The 20,822-nt window shown below is 37.0% G+C and overlaps 1 protein-coding gene across 2 annotated transcripts in view; it reads right to left on the reverse strand.

The window, feature by feature from the left end:
• The window catches only part of TRIO (trio Rho guanine nucleotide exchange factor), a 248,016-nt gene that overhangs the window by 132,212 nt on the left and 94,982 nt on the right, over window positions 1–20,822 (reverse strand). For both annotated transcript variants that reach the window (XR_001877064.1, XM_017829066.1), the window contains exons 8-11: window positions 19,675–19,806; window positions 15,447–15,677; window positions 8,166–8,288; window positions 1,904–2,095 (exon numbers count right to left, since the gene is read on the reverse strand). Coding sequence is in view for 1 of the 2 variants with exons in the window: in XM_017829066.1 (XP_017684555.1) it covers window positions 1,904–2,095; window positions 8,166–8,288; window positions 15,447–15,677; window positions 19,675–19,806 (678 nt within the window). In the remaining variant the exon portion in view is untranslated. The remainder of the gene's footprint in view (window positions 1–1,903; window positions 2,096–8,165; window positions 8,289–15,446; window positions 15,678–19,674; window positions 19,807–20,822) is intronic.

Genomic DNA, 20,822 nt, shown 5'->3' on the forward strand with positions numbered 1-20,822 from the left:
GCACAAGACAGCTTTGAGCTTGCTATTTCTTTGCACCTGAACCAAAGGACTAGTCTACTAAATATGAACCATGCATCTCACTCTCTCATCTGTATTTTTTAAGTAGAATGCAAATAAATAAAAACACAGCCTTCCTTACATAAATAAGTACTTTTAAAAATTTTCCTTATTAATTATAAAGGTCGTCCACATGACAAAAACAAAAAAATCAACATGTGCACATCAGCCACTACAGCACCTTTTCCCCAAAGTCCAAGCTGCAAAAAGGCTACCATAGTAACAGCTGTGTGTGCTTACAGACTCAAAATAATATCCATTTTCCCAAAGTAATAAATCAAAATACAGATTTTTTTTTTCCTTTTCAATAAAACATTATTATCTAGGGGAGCAGTGGCAACATGCCAGCACATCTGGATCAGCCTCCCGGAATTACTCAACGGTGACTCACAGATTAGTCTGCTTTTCAGTTTTTTGGATTTTTGAAAGCAAATCCTTTTACAGTCTCCATCTTTCATCACTACAACCAACTGTATTCCATTTAAAAACCATTCCAGCTGTTGCTCTAAGAAGAACAGGTAATGAAGAAATATATAGAAAAAATGAACATGTTTCAGCATCTGACTGGTCCTGTGCTTCATAACAGGTAATGGACCAGTGCCATGTGCTAGAGAAAGTGAAATGAAAAAGCTGCCCCCTAAGGATAGTTTATGAAACAGCATTTATATTTTGTTTGAACAAGCAGAGCCCTGGGAGAGTATTGGCAAGGAACCATCTAACAGAAAACTGATGGGGGAGCTATGTACTCATGTCTAGAGCTAAAAAGTAATTTAATCCTGACCTCCTTCAAAGACCAACTGCCTTGTGCTTTTGTTTCAAGTGCAAAGCAGATGTTTCACACACAAAAAACTCCCATTCCTATGCTCCACAAGGTTTTGCTGAAGAAGCTACTTAGAATACTATACCACTGAACAGACCATTTCTCAATGTACGGTGAAGGGAAGGAACACATACCAGGACCTGCTGTGATCCAGAAGCTTTTTGTGTTTTCACCAAGTTTGAACACTGAGATTTAACATGAGCTCCAAAGAGAAACCAAGTGACCTAAAGTTGTCAAAATTTGCCACTATGGTAACTAAAATGCCTTACTGAAGACCTTATTTTTGTTGCAGCCTGTTCCACCCTCTCCCATGAGCTTATAAATTCATATGATCTGTGTTCTGAACTGGAGCAAAAAAATGAACTTGCTGAAAATTGTTTGGCTGAATTTTCTTTTTCCTGGTATATCAGTTCAAGCTTTGAAGAAGACTAAAAATTGCAAATATGAGGCAAACCATTGTCATTATCAGATAAGCTCTTTAGTTTGCAAAGAACTGTCAATATAAAAGATAAAAATGCAATGAGCAAAAGAGAGAAAGAACCAAAATCTTTCTGGGCAGCAGGGTTGCCTTAAGTAGCCTTGTGCTTCTGCCATACATTTCAGTCTCCTGAACCGTGTCAGTCTAACCATGGTAACTCAGACAACTGGAGAGATGGCTGGGTATAAAAAAAACACAAGTGCACAGTATCTCTCCCCGCAATGCTGTGTTTTAGCTGTACCAGTTCCCTGATCTGACCCTCCCCCCTTTCCCGTGACGGAACAAGCATGTGTACTTGCACAACAAAGCAGGCAGAAACTGCTTCTGAAAACAAAAAATAAAAATAAAAAATTAATTAAATAAATAATTAAATCCTTAAACAGAACAACCACCCTACCCCAGCCCACCATCCACAGTGAATTACAAACTCAGTAAGTTTGTAAAAGTGAAATTCATCATACAGTAGGGGTTTTCATTATGTCCTATGCCAAGGTTCCAACAATGAAAGCAACATTAGATAATACCAGTTTTAAGGCTTGAAGTTTTACCTCTTTAACATGAGTGTGAAAGGACACCGACATGTCCAGCAGGATCTTGCGTTGCTCCACACGCCTAACAAAATCCTGTATCCGGTCTTCGAGCTGATGGGCAGCTTGATAAATTTCCTCCGGGTCACACTCCCCAGTCTGAGCGAGCTGTTCTGCTGCTTCTAGGAGCTTATCTGCATTGGTATATGTGTTCTGTAGAGAAATAAGTTAGTTTCACAGGTTTAAATGAAAAAAAAAGTAATTATATTTTAAAGCTGCTCCGCTAATGAAAACAAAATGACAAAAAGGTCCTTGAAATGTATTTTTCTTTCTTCTTTTCTTAAAGAAAGTAGAATATAATCTTACTAAAGATTTTGTTTGATTTCTATATACTTTTTCATTTAACTGTGAATAAATTCATTTCTTAGCTCCTTATTTATGTCTATTTAAATGTCTTCCTGATCCAGAACTTGGAATTAGTATTTTATACTCACATCTAGAATAAAGATCGGCCTAAACATCTAACTACTTGCAAACTGCCCTGCTTCAATACTGGAGAAATCACTACAGTCAGGGACAGAAGTCTTTTCAAATATGTATTACTAGAGTTGAAGAAGTTCTAACTGCTGGTAGAGATGCTTTACATCCAGTCCGCACATCCAGCAGGAAGGTGACCAGGCACAGAAGGCGAACATTTCACTCCATCCTTACAGAAGTGAGGCGTCCAAAATTCATGTGTCAAGCGATCATTTGTGAAACAGCAGCAGCACAGGAAGATTCAGAAGTCAGCTATGGCTGAGTGCCTGAATGGAATACTGTCCCAATACATCACAGGATTAACAAATGCAGATCAACAGTCCTGCAAGAGACTTGGGTCTAAGCAGAAAAAGAACAGAAGTCTGGTATCTTGTGTGCTGAGAGTGCTATGGTCCAGAGAAGAGACAGATGTCTAACAACTCTTAAAACTTAGAATTTGCAGTCTGCCTCTATAACTTTCTCATTAATTCAAAACAGGACTGAGTCCAGGCATTCGTTATCATTTGGTTGCTCTTTTTGAGCCTAACCTTGGGTTTTCATATTTTAGAATGGTTCTCAAAATACTCATCAAGAAAGCTTAGAAGGATGTTAACCTCTGGAGAAAATAGACTGAAGCCAAGTCTAGACTAAAGAAGCTTTGCTTATGTCACCACATCAGGTCTTCTGATAGGTTTGCACCACAGACTAAAAAAAGAAAGCATTCTTGACAATATAAACTACAATTTTTTCTTTTCAATTCTGTCCTTCCATGTTTTCCCAACGTCAATTACACCAGGTAAAAACACTGCTGGCCAAGATAAATTAAGCCTATGCAAATGTAGGCTTTCTTTGCCATAAATATAGTATCACACCTCTAATTAACATTATAATATCCACAAAAGTTAAATCCAAGTCCGGCCCTAAAACTGTACTGAAGGGCAGGAAATAAGACCTCTGCCCCAGGATATCAAGCAAATTACCAGACAAGCCCAGGACAGATTACATGACTCAGTGTAGCTTTCATATATTTGCGGGGGAGTTCCCCCTTCATTTATTATGATCTATTTATGTAAGGAATTAAATCCATGCTGTTTCTTGAATTTGACTATGTACCTCTTAGCCCTTCCTTAACTTTCAGCTTTTTAATTGCATGGAGGGGTAGAGAACTCCTCCCTGGTTTCCCTCAGCAAGGCTGCAGAGACAAATGTAAGTATACCTTATTCAGTGGGGAGCACACTACTCAACACTCCAGATCACTGTTTCAGGCCATGCTGGCCCAGAACACACTCTGATCTGTGCTTTGGTATTTTGACTTCCATGGTTGCAGCTCACATGTGTTCAAGGGGCAAGGTCGAAGAGCCTTAAAGGCACTCCTCAAACAAAAACTACTTCATCAATCCAGAGCACCACACCCAGTTGCAGATGGCTGAAACAGAAGTTTCCCATTTTAATGAAAACTTTATCTCACATGTGAAGCATTGTTTACAAATTCCAGAAGTATCTTCCGCATTACACAGGCCCAGGCATATCTGACTTCTCTTTCTGTAAACGGGATGGTGAACTGTCTGTATTCAGAAAAGATCACAACCTGGATGCTTCTTCAAAAGGGGTTGTGATTCTCAAATCTAGCAGCAGACACATGCCTTAACACACAAATTTCACTTCCAAGTAGAGCTGAAATATAACATAAATATTAACTGCCTGTTGGAATAGACATCACAGCAAATAGGCGTTTGGTACTAACTACTGCCTTGCACAGTTTTCTGCTTACTTCTAAACAATGCTCGGAGGAAACAAAGGAGCAATGTGAAGATTTTGAAAATGCTGGTCTGAGGAGACAGCCACCAGTTAGAAAGCAGAAAGTTAGGTAGAAAGAGCAGGAGTTCTCCCATGATGCTGCTTATGCCAGTTTCCTAAACTGGCAAAAACTTCACCATGAAAAACTTTCCTCAGAATATCTCCACTAGCATATCCTCCCCAAATCCCAGGGGAAAGGAAGCAGCCCTGGGCTGCTTCAAGATGACCTGTAGTCCATCCCTCTGTGCCCCAAGATCTGAGTCTTTAATAGGCATTCTTCTCCAAAAGGCTGAAAAATTCTCTGTATGGAGTTTACCACCTTCTGCAACAACATATTCCATCATTTTTCCAGTCTTCCTGTTGAGAAACCTTTTCTACATATTCTTCACAAAAAACAAACACCATATGTTTGAAAGCATATGAAGTGGCACATCATAGAAAACCCAAAGGCTAAATTTTAGTGCAGAAATAAGTACAACTGACCATAAATACAGCAACAGGAGTGAGTGGAGGTATGGACTGAACTTGACACAAACTGGAGTTTATTGCACTACAGAAAGAGAAAAGAGACACAAATGGATGGAGGGAGATCAACAGAGGTATACAAATCATTAAAGGTAGAGAAAATTAAGATAGATTAGTCATTAACTACAATGGATGCTATCGCATTTAAACATCAGACAACACACTTAAAATGAAAAAGCAAAGTACTTTTCAACTAAGGAGCAATTAAACTGCGTAACTCATTGCCACGGGATCTGGCACACATTCCAAGACCATAAATGGGTTCAAAAAGTAGCTAGCCTAATTAAGGAAAGAAAAGTCCATCAGTGACTATTAAACACTGGTTCTGATGTATCCTTCAGTTCCAACATCAAACAGGCCCAGATAACTGGGAAGGTAATTTTTAAAGCGTACAGGTCCCTTTTCTTTATGCATCTGGTGATAGGCACAAGATACTGTAAGACATGGACCTTTAATTTGATGTACTGCAACCTTCATGAGTAAAATTCGGAACCAGTTCAAAGACATAACTTTTCTTTAATAACCTTAAAGGAGAGAGTAACTGGTGGTGGTGTTTAAAAGGGGTATTCAAATACAAACTTGGAAGAATCTTTCTTGTGCATCTCTTGCACCAAGAAGACTTGAGTTCTTTACTCAGATGCAGTCTGCACATGGAGAAAAGAACTTACCTGTGGAAAAAGATCCCATTAATTAATTCTTGTCATATATCTTTTGTGGTTTTTGAGCATAGATTACTGTTAAAAGCAGACATAGATTATAGTTGAAACACAAAAAGCTGACTTAGAATTTCACGTGGAAACGCATGGGGAAGTAGAACCACAATATTGACTTGTATCCAGTGTTTCTAAGTTGAAAATACATGCCCAAAAGTGAATCAATTATGTACAAATTTGGAGTCTTGACACTGACTAAATGGTCTCATGGACACAAAGATAATCATGGGGAGAGGGGAAAAAAAGAAAAAAATGGGTAACTGAACTGGACAGGCTTTACATGAAGAGAGCAACACAATTTTACAAGGGTGGGTCCAAGTCCAAGTATGTATGTGTAGGAATCTACCAAAAAAATTTAGGGAGAATCATTAGCTGAGTTTTATCTATATATTTTCTGAAGTGCTAACAAAAAGTGTTGAAGAGAAAAAACAAACTGTCATTTCACATGAATTTTAAAGTGAATAATTTGTGAGACCACAGCCTATTGACTATGCAACTTCTTTTCTATTCAACATACAGCTGAACAATATCTCTTTGAATGCTGTTGAGGAAATGGCACCTCATTCACATTAAAAAAAAGAATGAGGGAGGAACCAGAAAGGAGGAAAAAAGAAATAATAATTTTTGCTCCCCTCAAAATCAGGAGTTAACCTTTGATCAGGAACATTTCAACATTACTGCTGGCTCCCTGCATTTCCTAGAACATTGCCATGCCACCAACACTTCATTTGACACTACTTTCTCTCAACTTCTAACTAGAACTGACTGAAATTCTCTGATTATGCCTAGGGTCCTATTAAAAAATGAAACAAAACAAAATCACAACAACAACAAAAACCAAAATCCAAAATGCAATAAAGACATGGACCAACCAGAAATGTAGGTAGAGAGTCAGTCAGCTGAAAGTTATTGACACTTTAACAAAGGACTGCAGATTGCTGTTTTACACTTGAACATAATCTTCCTTGTAACAGCAACAACAGGAATGCCTTTTGGGGCCTGCTTATATCCAGTTTTAGAGCACATAAGAGGAATAACTCAGAGGGTGTGCCTTTCTTGGCAGTAACTTGCTACACATTCAAGAGTTAGAGATGAAAAAAGTACTTATTAGATCATTTTGTCCATCCTTCTGTCAATGGAAGATAGTCCCCTGTAGTATATTTAAGTTCTTTGACCAATCTAAGTTTTCTATCTCCAAAAATAGACTTTCCATCCAATCCCCTAAAGAGATAATTTTAAACTCTAGTAACTTTCAGTTTTATGAAGTTTTTGCTAAGAATTTGCTTTACAATTTTCTACTTTAAAAGTATAATGCAAATTAACAAGACACTTTTTTTAACATCCCACTAACAATTCTACACACTTCATCCCCTTTGGTTACTCAAACATTTTTTCTTCTTTGCTCAAATAACACAGTATTAAGTATGAGATCATTCAGGTTTTCTGAAGTATCTTATGGAAATAGATTCTTGCTTGTCTGACCCAGAAAAGTAAGTATTTCCACATGGAAAATATTATGGCTCTTACTAAAAATGAAGTATTAGACATGCATTTGGAAAATCTAGCATATATATAATCAAAAATAACAACACCTATTATTTTTGAAAATGTTATAGGAAATCAGTATTGAGGAAGCTTTCTGATGCTATTTCAAAGTCCTCGGTCACTGGAGGACCATATTTAAAACAAAATTTTATCAAGAGCCTCATCTTCCACTAAACAGGTAAACTGTAAACACACTTGTGATGCATCCATCATAGTATATGTGACTGCTGAGCTCCTGCATGTCACTTCAGAATTTTCTAATAGCATTGTCTTCTGTTCTGACTGAAGGGCCACTATGTCAACCCTACATTAAGGACACTTTTCTTGATTAATCTTAGAGATTCTTACTCTTACCAATCATTACGACTGGACAGATAGTGAATGTTACTAATGGGGAGGATTCTGGCCTTCGGCTTCCTTTGCAGGGTTTTATTCCGCTCACATGCCCTTTTAGAGGATGACACCCACAACAACTTCTTGTTAATGTCCCTGTATCCCTTTGAATCTCTATGTCTTTTGGCTCTTTTTTTTTCACAGAAAAGTGTTTTGAAGTTCTATCGGTTCCACTTAACTTCCCATGGAGTCCTTCTACGGAAAAAGCATTGGTATCAGTGGTTCAGAACAGGAGCGCATATACAAACTGGACTGTATTTAAAGAATAAACTTCAAGCCAGATCAGCCAGTTTGCTGGCTCACCTGGTTTCCTTAGGAATCTCCCCTTCCACATGAGATTGTGGTGAGAGGATTTGAGAGCACTCCAAGCTTAAAGTCAGAAAGCAGGACTTTTAATTGATCTCCAGCCTCTCTTATTAGGTTGCACAAAAGTTTAAATCCTAGAATCCTATAGAACTACTAAGTTACTTTTAAGGAAGAGCTTTCATTCTTCTGTGAATCAATATTTGAAAGCATACTTTTGAAAATAATAGTAATGATAAATAATAGCAAAGCAGCCCTGTTGTGCCCCAAGACTCCCACTCTGTGGGACTGTGGAAGTTTGTCTTTTTCTTATCAAAGCTGGAGCACAAAAGAGAAATGAAACAAAAACTTGCAACAGAAACAAAATAGTCTGTTTCTGCAACTGAATGTTTTGTAGTGGAGTTCCTTGTGCCCAGCCCTTCAGTGCAAAAGCAGGAATTTTTTGTTTATTTCCAAGGCAAGTGTACAGTCCTTCATGTGATTGCTTTTACCTGCGCAACCTCTTCAAAGTCTTCATGGCGTTTCTGCAAAGCTCTGGCCCGATGCAGCGACTTTCCCACTCCGGTATGCTTGCTAAGAAAAGCTTCTCCATGGTTTTCAATCCAATCCAACACCTGTGGTACAGAAGAGAGACACACAGAAACTCTGAGTGGACGTACTGAGTGTTACAACAAAAAGACAACTATTCAAGAAACTAAGAAGCTGTAAGGGGACTGCTTATAAGGAACTTACTGTTGGATTAAAACACACTGTTGCCATTGAAGGACATTGACTACATCTCTTAACTTTTCTCAAAGCAGAAACTAAGCTCAAACTAGCAAAATAGTATGATTCAAGATTATAAGTTTATTTTGAAGGACAAGTTCAATTCTCTACATTCATCAATTTGACAGTAATCTGATCTGAGTGGTGGGACCCCTCATGAGGGTCTCTCTAATCTGTTTATGCCTTCAGCTGACATTTTTCTGCAATGTAAGACTAACAGAGTTTGCACACTACTGGTGAATAACACAGTGAAATTTTATTTTAGATGAGAGCTCGCTTCTCCTTCCACAGTCAAGAAGAAAGAATCAGTAGTACAATTTTTAACTAACACAAGAAAATTGAGTAGAAATCATTGTGAGATAATGACAATGTCTGTAGTCAGACCATATGGAGGAATTTGCCCCAATTCTGAAGTATCCTCTCAAAACATCACATAAAATTGTTTATTGCAAATTTTATACCTGAAAAACTGATGAACGGAAGACATTTTAATGTTTCTACCACAAGGATTGGGCTGGCGGCTTTATAAATAGTAAAAGCTGTACACGTAATTAGTTCCTGTCAGTTAACAAAAGTTATTCCTGCACATAAACCAAATTTCTGATGAGTGAATGAACAAAAACATCTGATCCCTCTCCAAACTAATACATCCTAGCCATATCTTAATTCATTAGTTAGAATGCATATGGTATTTAACTTTTTGGAAGATACTCAGAGGTCCAAGAATGATGTTCAAATTAAAGACAACTGCATATAAGCAGTTTCTTAAGTCAGCTAACCATTTTTATACAGTATTTATGTAGTGGTGTGGAACATTCGTGCTAGGTGTTCTTTTTTTTTTAAAACACGAATAGTTCAGTTTGTTTTGAATATACCTTTCAAAAGTCTGTATCTTCCCTCTTCTTATCTACTAGTGTCCTTTACTCTGATTCCTGAAGTTGGGTGAAGCTTTTCCCCCCTTTTCTTGTACTGAAAGCATTTAATACTTAGTGTAACTAAAGAGAAAGACTTTTTTTTTTTCCTTTTTGCTTCCAAACAGGTTTGAGAATCACTTCTACAACATCACTCATGACTACATTCAACACACATGTAATCCCACACACTATTTCTATAAAAAACATTCATGCTTTCTTTAGCAGAAAAATGAAAACATGATTTTCTTATTTATCTTGACTGTTCGAATCCTTTTTGGTTTGCAAACTCTCTCCTACTGGACATCTTCAAAACAATAAACAATCCCCTAATACCACAAAATAAGCCACTTCAAAGCACCAACACTTCATTAAATCTACATACTTAACTTATGCAATATTTGTTTTCCTAGCAAGTATTGCCAAAAGAATTTTATTGTGTTTTAGGTCATTGCTAGTTTTCATTTGCTTCTTTCAAGGGAAGGTATTGATCAGAGAGAGTGAGGGGCCAAACATGGCCTCAGTTAGCTGTGAAGTTTAAATTACCAATACTTTTGACTAGTTTCATGAGACTACTCTGCTTTTCTCATTATAAAAAGAGCTAAAAAGAGATATGTTTGGATGAAAGAATTAGACTGGACTCTGGAGACTACTAACAGTTATAAGCTAACAAATGAAATCAACAGCAAAATCAGTCCCAGAAAGCATGGGATGGAAAGCAGAAAACAGCCCAGGGAGAATGATTTTTGCTCCAAATAATGCTCAGTAACTTCTCAAGGGAAGAAATTGTCATAGAAATCCAGTACACAGACCATGACATAAACCACTCATGTAGAGAAACATCGCTGGCTTTCAGTGAAACCAGGATGAATATAAGTCTTATTAATGCTCAGCCTTCTTATCTTGATTTTTAACAAAACTGAGGAAGCACTCTTTATTTGGGAATTTTACCATGTAAAGGCAGAGTCACAGGATGCTCTTGCTCAGCAGTGAGAGCTTTGCGTACCACTTCAACCAAAGCATGATACAATTAGTTGGCACTGATATTAGTCATTTAGTAACCTTAACTTATGCATTTTCTTCCTCTTCCTGGGAGAAATACGCATTACAGAAACCATCATACTGACCCACTAAGGACTCTTCTACTAAACTAAAAGCAAATCGAATTCAGTCTGGTACTAAGCAACACATAGGAGTTTAAGAGGCTCAACACTTTTCAGTGAAAGGGTGAATAATATCATCCTCCACTGCAGCAAGTTGTTTTAATTATGCAATTAAGCTCCAACTACAGTCTCAGCAGAACCATCCTTATGTCCAATAGAGGATCTAGAAAAACGCATATTTTTCTAGCATCAAACTGAATATAAAACAAACTACTATGGAAACTATAGCTTCATTTTGACAGAATCATTGCTCATGCCTGTAAAATAAGTGTTTTATGTATGTTGCTTGTAGAAATAAATCCGATCTTTTGCAGATCCAGCATGCTTATTTTCACCAGTCTTTCCCACATTATTATTCAGCCCTTACCCCCCGCCCCTTTACGTACTTTGCACACGCTCATTTTTCTGGTCTCCACCACTTACTTGCTGCTGACATAACATTCAGAAGGGGAAGATGGAAACCTTTGTATTTCTAATCTTCGGATAGTCAGAATGTGGAAATACTCTCTCCCCAAAAGAACCATTTTACACTGGAACCACCTTCAAAAGCCACGTGGGAATCACACAGTGAAATCATGTTGATGCTGAGCAAGTAGCAAGCATTCATGGCCCGCCCTTCATTAGTCAAGGCTGAAACTAGTGACTGTAACAGCAAAAACCTATCTCTGAGGCAGGCAGATCAAGGAAGGAGAAACAGCACATTTATCCAGAATGGAGAGAGAAGGCACACAAGGTCAGTAAGAACCAATAAATGTATGTTTTGGGAGAAAATCAACCAAACAAAAAGAAAACAAATAAAAATCCCAACAAACCTCCTACCAGTATGTTTTACTTATTTCTGGCTTGCAAGCCATCAGGAGTGTTTTTCAAGCACCAAAACTCTGATCATACGAGTGTCAGCAGTATCACTCTACCAGAAACATTATCTTTACATTCAATTTTGACCTTTCATGGCCTACAAGTACAGAACTCCATGTTGCTGTTCCAAGTCTACTGCTTCTTTACTCAGGTAAAAGGTTGGCTCTATTATCCACTTGGTAAGCTTGTTAACTCTTAAGTATGAAATTATACTTTCACTAGCATGCTTTATATTAGAAGGTTACATTAAACAACTGAGTGCAACAGCCAGTGGCCAGAATTTTCAAAAAAATGTAAATTAAAATCCTCTTTTTTGGTGTTAATATACAAACTAACCAGAAACTACATCTCCAGGCGTGTTTCTGCTATCTAGGGTCAAATTCAGAATTCCATTCAGCTTAAGATGGTCATAGGTTTTCACATTTCAAATTTGCTGTAACTCACATCTTATCTACTATTTTTTATTATTTCATATGCTACTTTCCTTACTACTTATTTCAAGACATTAGCGGATGGTGTATACAGATAGCACTACAATGCTTTTGTTGATTTGGAAAGCTCCACTAGAAACAGTTTCACCGTATACAAGAACATGCAAGACAGAAGAAAAAAAACTCAATGCATTTTCTAAGGTGGAAGTAACACAATGTGAAGTACCAGCTCAACACGGCAAATTCCCTTTTCCAACTCAGCTCTGTCACTCACTTCACACTTCCATAAACTGATTTATTTCATTAATCCAGCAGAAAACAATGGCAGCAGAGGGAGGAGGAGGAAATCAGACTCACGCTAAAGGACAGTTATAGATTTGCTTATAACGCACTTGGTTGCTTGCCACTATGTGCAATTTAACTATAAACAGTGGAAGAGAGCCCCCTTAGTTTGACATGAAAAAAATCCCCACCACATATAACTTTTATTGACAATAATTTTAAAAGGTTTTTACGTTAGTTTCTAAATCAATATTAATTGAATTTTTTAAAATTTGAACAAAGACCAGGAAGCCTGAGAGAATGTGCAAACAAAAACTAAAGTATTTTAGAAAACTGTTTTGGAGCTCCACATAAACCATTCCAGAATTGTCTCAGATATAAATTTAACTAACACCTCAAACCACAGTAATTTCATGTACTGAATGGTGTTAATGATTATTCGATTGAAAAGCTAACATTTCTCAGACAAATTAAGATAATCTGATAAGGTTGTTTTAGTTTTGTTTTGCCAGAAAAAAAGCATCCTTATTATTCATGATCGCTTTTTTCCCCTGCTGAATTTTGAAAGCTGAGAGAGCTACGACCTGTCAAATCAAGGCTATTCCATGGAAATACCCTTATTTGCTTGCCTGTTATCTTTAAGACATCTGCTGTGGCTATTGGATTAATTTATTTGGTACAGATGTTGAATTGCCATCGTCTTACAGAGTGACCTGCACTGAAATCCAAGTATAAAAATCTGTATTATGAAAGGGAACATTAAGCAAAATTGACATTGTGATTCATAAGGCAGTGCCTAAAATACACCAATATCTGTAAAGTTAAATTAAAGCAACGTAACAAGAGCTAAAGTTCCTCATGCACCACTTCAGAAGTTAACAGTCGCTACAGGGATAAACCAAAGGACAACCCAATCTCTGGCAGCGATAATTACTGGATATTAAGGGAAGGGCTCAGAACCATGGCAAGTAAGGGCTGCATCTCTGTATATATCTAGTTCAAAATTTCATGTGGTTGATAAAGATGTGCATTAGAACAAAAGGCCGCAACTTCAAACTGTCAAGAGGATATCTTGCTATCTTAATGCAATGTCTGCCTTGCAAAGCATATAAAGGAACCACAGGCACAAACAGGAAGAAACAAATTTCTCCAACCAGTAGGTAAGGCATGTACTGAATAATAAGTCGAGATGGATCAACCTTCTTGAGCCACCTGGTTCATACTGAAAACTTCCCGTATACTTACAATCCACATGCATGATTTGGATAACACATTTTTGATACTGGAAGTTATAAAAACAGGTAAAGCTGTCTACTTTGTTGTTTTCAAATCTGTGACTACTTGATCTTAAATGTATCCATTCCAAAGGCTGATGGGTCTCATACAGAAAAGAAAAATCCAGCTTCTTGCTGAAGAACATGGTGGTGACTGTACAATAACTTGAGGCTAATGAAGGGTTATTTGCCAGCTTCAAAGAACAAAGCAGTCTGAGAGTTAACTCTTTCACACTGACAATCATGACTTTGGAAATTTTCATTTTCTGCTCCTTCCTGTAAGCATTTTATTATTCCCAAGATAATACAGGCAAAGACTAGGAACAGCACAACAAGACAATCTGCAGCATTTAATGAACACCTTTCCCCAGGGAACAAACTGCCTGCAGCCTGGCCTACAGGCCTGAAACTTGAATTATGCACCTGGCAGATTACCTCAGGAGATCACCTGGCCTAGACTGGCTAAGTAGGCCCTACTTGAACTGAATTCAAACTGAAGGAGAAAGTTTCACCATCCAATCCACACTTGGTGGCACTAGACTACTGAGAAGACCTACATTTTTCTCTGTGAGAAGCAAACTACTGTGTTAATTTCATTTTCTGAAGATTCCTTATGAAGCCTTTTGAGTTTCAGAGGTGATTCATTTGTGGACTGTGCCTCATTACAGGATCACAGAATATTTTGAGTTGGCCCTTCACTGACAACTCGTCCCAAGCACCAGCACTGACCCTCCTGACTAGTTACTACTTATGTTGTTATCTTGATGAAGAGCCTCAAGAATTTTTACAATGGCATAACAGAGTTTTCAGTTTGGTTCTCTATGCCCTTCCTGACAATTCATAACATTGACTCTACTTTCTCCTACTTCTTTTGTCAGCTAACATTTTTCATGCCTTTCTGCATCCTTTGTCACATCCGAGTGTTGAGAATTTGAAAAACAGCCTGTCTTTCAATATATGCCTCTTTTCAGACAAAAAAATAAGTAATAAAGTTTTAAAAATTGTACTTTATTTACTGCTTAAGTACTTATGTTGTTTAATTACATAAAAAGAGAGTCACCACATATAGAAGAAAGTTGAGCTAACAAGATTGCTCACTATCCCCACCATCTGCCTAAATTATCTCTTTCAACTACTGTAAATTATGAAAGCCAGTTATTTCACTCACAACTGCTTACATCCAGTATCTTCTTGAACCAGCTAAGTACAGAAGAAGAAAAAAGATTAGTTTAACCAGAATGTATAACTGGCTATCTAAAAACCCCACTAGGAAGTTCCTGATTTGTGAACACTTTTATGCTCAAATGAAAGATCACAATCAGCAAATACTGGCCATTTTTACTTTTCATGAAGATGAGCTATTAAAGGATAAATTACTAATGTCTCTGTCAATTGCAGCCCAAGGCCACTATTTTATGTTTATTAAAAATCCATCAACCAAGAAATTCTAAACAATGTCAAAGATACTAATGCCTGTACATAACTACTAACTTTTATGGATGTTGTCATAATGATAAAAATATACCAGCTAATAGCCATTAATTCAAGAACAGTGCTATTACCAGAAAGTAATCTCATCCATAACTTTTACAACTCCTTATATACTACTCTTGGGTTTTAAAGAAACATGATTAAGCCAATTACGTATCACTGAGGATTTGAAACTAAAAATTTTACAGAATAGCACTTTTAATTTTTTGCATGTTACTCCTACAAGTCTTTTTGGCACTTCAAGTCCAGAATCTTACCTAGAATGTGAATGTCAGCTTCCAGCACAATCTCAGAATAGCCAAATAAAAAGACTAAAAGACTTTCTCATCATATGTGACTCAAAGTAAATAAATTAATTTAAAACCAGAAAAAAATGAAGTAGGGCTAACTTACAAATACGATTACTATCCATACCAGCCAATACCCTCTGATAACACACATGACTTGGTATCAGTCAGTCAATTCCATTCAACTATTCAACTGCTGAATGAAAGAACACAGGTTTTAGCAGTCAAAACTCACCTGTCAATGCAATCAGCTTGGAATCACAGGCTGACAGAATACAAAGGCATTTAGACAACATGAAATAAAACCTACTTGTTGAACATCCTGTTGAAAAACGCACAGCTGAAGCCGCTGGTGCAAGCGGACCTTTCGATGCTGCCAGATATTTTCCAGTTGGCGCTGGTGGTGCAGTACTTCATGGATGACATCCAGAACATGATGAACCGCTTTTGAGTAGTTGGCAGAAGCAGTGAGGGAATCGGAACTCCCAGGAGTCAAAGGTCTCTGGAGTTTGTCAAGGAGTGACTTCCCATCTTGGCTCACCTGACCAAAAAGGATGAAGAATTACTTGTCTTGCCAAAAGCTTGTTAGGCTACTATTTTGTTCCCCCACCCCCTCTCCCCATTTTAGATGTCTTTAAGAATTCGAGGAGCAGTGATGAAGATTTGCTTTTTACTACAAGCATGATTATGACATGCAGCTGTTATAGAAAAAAGGAAAAACATTATATTCTCCTTCTATGTAAGGTAATTTTAGGAAGCAGCACTCTTCTAAATAACAGCCTGTCTTTCCATTTTTTCATTATCTTAAGAGTGGTTTTGCTTTAAAGTGTTGGGGATTTTTTCTTTGTTTGTTTTGGGTTTTGTTGTTGTTGTATTTTTTAAACAAGTCAAGTCTAATTTAGAATATTCAACTCTTTCTCTAGTCAACAAAATACCTAAAATTAAGCATTTGTTCAGAATTATCCTTCCAGAAGCACCTCTCTTTTCATTTGCTGTAAAGGTGAACAGGGACATTACTACCTGTAGGTTAATATTAATTTGATGAATACATTTAAACCAAATTATTACTGTTACTGGTAAGCCAAGTGCCAACTGTTGTTACAGCAAACTTAATTAAATCACTTAAAATCTTTCCACACAGCACAGAAAAATACTCTTTTCCAAAATGTGTTTAACAACCGATACTAACTAGAAACATTAGTCATTTCTAATTGTCATCTTCTCTAATTTAAACCACAGTAGAAATATTAAGATTTACCTTGCATGCTAATTAAAAAGCAATAATCCTATCTTATCTGGTCCCTGTTACCATTCAGTGTTGAAAGCACTTTTCATTGGTGTTTAACTGTTCTGTCACTTTTAGCATGAAGCTCAGAGAACTGTTATAATTCAGTTTCATTCAGCTACCTGTAAAGAACTTTTCAAATAGCTCATCCAGCAGGCAGGAAAAAATCATCTGAAACCACAAGACTGGAGTGTAAACAATAGTCTGAATCCATCAAATCAACATAATGTCAGAAACAGCAAATTTGACAAGGCCTTTCCCCAGTGGCTACTTTCAGTAATTTTTTACTGAATCTAGGCATGTTTTAAATTTGCTATTCAGTAGTCAAACAGAACCAAATGAAAATTCTTTTCTAATAATTAGATTACAATGGAGCTTATTTTTTTCTCGGTTCCAATTTAAGCTTTTTCATTCTAGTAATAAGTATCAACAGAGAAAGTGAAGCTCACTAGTGAAAAGCAGCCCCTGTAAAGTCAAGTCAGGATGAAAAAATGCATAGTCCATAGTAGTAGTTATAATAATATTTTTCCTTTTTGTATCCAAAAGAATCATCTAGTAAGTCTTTCAAATATTTCAAGATAATCGACTTCAATTATCTATCCAGATTCCATGAAATTCAGGTGAAAAAAAAAATTGCGATGGTTCCTTGATCTGATTAGTTTATTAGCTTTACAAACAAATGACCACGCACAGTTTTTCTTCTGGAGTTAATAAAGTTTTCTTCCTTCCCAGAGCATGACTACCTTAAGATTTCAGTGAGATGTATAACCTTATCTATACATATAACTTCATTTAAGGCACAGCTGTTGGAGTTTCAGGCACACCAGTTATCTCAGCTTGTAAGCTAGTAAGTTTATTAGTAATATACAGTAATTACCCTCAGTAAAATCACACTGTCTAGTCTTAAAAGCATCTACTTCCTTAAAATTACTGTCTTCTACTTTGCAACCAAGTCATGTTGTCAAGACACTATAATCTAAAATGAATGACAAAGTGTTATAATTTCCATAGTGTTCCTCTCTTTCCCCAGTGTTCATTCATCACAAAATGAAAGGAGCTCTGTACTGTAATAGAAATGAAGTCATACATCTAATAGTGATAAGCAATAGTGGTGTAATATCTTGACACAGAAAGACACCTCCATCAATCTTCAAAAAGGAACGCATGTTTAAAAAACACAAAATAAAACCTTCTGCCCAGAGGAGGAACACGACTTGTGCATAAACATACAATTATTATTTCTGCTAAAGCTATTGTTTTACCAGATGGCAAAAAGTAATGACCGGAACTCAGAAGAAAGGCACTTAAAGCTTGCTTTTTTTCTTTTTTGAGCAGTTACAATGAAGAATTTGTTAAAATTTCTAGCTCTGCCAAAGTCAAAAGCTACACCTTTGAAATCCTAAATAAATTTTCAGGGTATTTGTCAGAGCAATCCTATAATCTACCTGTCTAATTCATTTTCATTAGGCATCACCAGCAAGCAAACAGTATTTAACACGCTAATCCACAGTAGTTATTTACACTTAACAGTAGGCTCATCCAATCACATCCCTGATGGAAAAAAAAAACCCAACACATAAAACCAACCCAAAACAAATAGAACCAAATCGAAAATATGCCACTATTTTAACCTCAGTGCTTTATAATCATTATTCTAGAGAGATCTAGCCTTCCTATTCCTTGCTGCACTCTCATGGAGCGTGCACTCCAGCTTGCCTCTCTTCACATAAATCTATTTCAAATGTGCTGTTTTCCCTGTCTCTTGTTTTAGAAAGGGACCCTTCCAATGACAAAAGGTTATAATGAAGAAACCTTACTACAAAATATACTCTCAAGAATGAGTTACAACATTTACACATAGTAATATCACAAGTACTATCACCAAAGGTATGCTTCAGTATGTCATTAGATAAGCTGACACAGCAAGGTGGCGTAAATCAAGAAGAGGGATATCAATGCATATTTTACACAGAAGAACAAGAACTCGTGTGAACTCTGGACATCTGACTCATGGTCATAAAGTTTATGCAGGCCCCAAAATGGCAGGTATTCAAAAAAACCCAGTTTTGATACACTAACAATAGCACTGATCATCAGCACTAATTTTATCTTCCTTTACTGCTGAATGAAATGTAACCAGACTTTGAATTCAGCTTCCTATAATAAAGCTGGTTCATCACAAAGTAGTTGCATCAAACATGTAATGTATAAATCACAACCGTTAGTTCAAACCCACGTGACCTCCTTTTAAAGAAAAGTGCAAGCTGTAGCCTAAGCTACCTTGTGTCCACTGATCATTTTTAACAAGATTTAACCAAATGCATAATTTTATGAGTACAGAAACTACTGTATTTAATCCACACTAACATCAGTCCGATTTAATAGCAAAAACAATTTTACTCCACGATGAGAACAACCCGTCAAAAGAAAGAAAGATAAGTAAAGCAGGAAATGCAGAAAATACCTGTTATGTAATAGTGAATACCCATTTGATTTCTAATTTCAGCTAGGTACACTTAAACTTTGTCTTTGCACAAAAGAAAACTCTAGATTTGAAGACAAAAAAACCATACAGTCATCGCTTTATAGGCCACCTTCAGAATAAGCATTTCATCTTAAGCTGTAAATGCAATCATTAGAAATACTGACAAATATTATGATTCCATCGTGTGCTGAATCCAAGATTACAGCAGCAGCATAGGATACACTAGTCTTACAAATGATGACTACACAGGCATGCTGGCTCATTTATGTGTCTTTGAGGTTGATGAAACTAAGTGTATTACCTTCTGGCTTGTCAAGTGACAAGTCCTTTGATGGTTAAGCCTTTTCCGTGAGGCAATTTCAGCAATGGATTTTCAAAAAAACACATTTAGAGCAATCCATGCCAACGGAATACTTTCCCAAAGAATACCCAGCTAAGTTCCCTTCAAGTAAGTATTTAGACGATAGTATCAGACTGCTATTAAGAGGTAGTAACATGTGAATGTAAATTAAAACACACTGAGTACACTGCATGGGTTGTTTGTACCACGTATGGTTCCATCTTGCCTTTTAAATTTCTTTCAGAAGATTAAGGGGAAGATTTAGCACTTCATTTTTGAATAACAGTAGTAAAATCCAGTATACTAAATTTAAGAAGAAGCCTAACACTTGAGTTTCCAATTAATGCACTGTGCAACAAGAGATGCCAATTCATGATCCAAACTTAACATGACACAATTTTACCTAAGGAAACAAACAAGATACTTACCTCAGAGTAAGCCAAGGTAATATGTTCATATATCCCTTGATGATGATGGATAGCATCTTCTAAGTCTTGCAGTTCTGAGGGAAGCTCCACCTCACCACAGGCTTTACACCATGAGTCCACATTGCTCATGTACTGCAACAGAGAAAAAACATTCTGCTTGATTTTGGGTTCTACCAGTGAGTACACGCGTGTTGGTAATTTTCAAAAGGACAGGCATCTGTGCAACAGCCACTGAAAAATCCTTATGGTATTTGTCTCTGAAACAGCCAAGATTAAGTTTATATCAAAATAGAAAGAAATATTCAAGTCTGAGTATACTTGTGCTTTTAGGTATCTGAAACTCTTTCAGCTCTTTAGAGGCAGGCAGGCTTAGCTGTATATTGGTAGCCTTCAGAACTGATTTAACTGTTGGCAATACTGATGCTTCAATTTTACTATTGCTCTTTTTCTTGATTTTGCAGCTACAAAAAGTTTGCTTCACCCTGCACCACCATTTCAGACACATGAAAGCCAATTAAGGTCTTGTCTTCACAAGGAGGTAAAACCTCAGGGGATCATGAGGTTTATCACCTCACCTTTTTTAATCTTCAGAGAAAACCATGTTACTTTGTACGCGTGTGCACATGCAGACAAAGAATTACTGGTGAACCGTTCACTGAAACACTCCATAGTTGTGTTTTGCTGGAAAGAGGTTATCAAGGAGGTGAAGCAGTGTCAGGGCACAGCAAATTCACACCTCAGTCTCCAAAGCCCTAACTTCTACATGCAAAGAAGCACTAAATCCATTTGGCAAGCTACTACAGAAGGAAGTGTGTAAGGGATTTACAACTTCAGTGGGGGTCTCTTAGGACTAACACTGAACTTTGAGCACACAGCTATGTCAGCAGAACTGCTCAAGTCAAGCCTTTCAGGGGAAATTGAGGATACTGCTACAGAAATCTCTTATGTAGACAATTTAAGTTATCCCTGAAGTTTAAGTCGTCTCGACAGACATACATGCATAGTACGAGTTCTGCAAACTTATTTTTCACAGCTAGGGAGCATGAATTTTATACCCCTGTTATGCTAGGAAAGGAAAGAGAAGAAAAGAACCTGTTTTTCTAGGAGTTTTCATAGTTGTTAAACCTAGTACAGCCAAGCATATGATC

This window comes from Lepidothrix coronata, unplaced genomic scaffold (assembly GCF_001604755.1).
Source record: "Lepidothrix coronata isolate B3197 unplaced genomic scaffold, Lepidothrix_coronata-1.0 Scaffold158, whole genome shotgun sequence".
NCBI classification, from domain to species: Eukaryota; Metazoa; Chordata; class Aves; order Passeriformes; family Pipridae; genus Lepidothrix; species Lepidothrix coronata.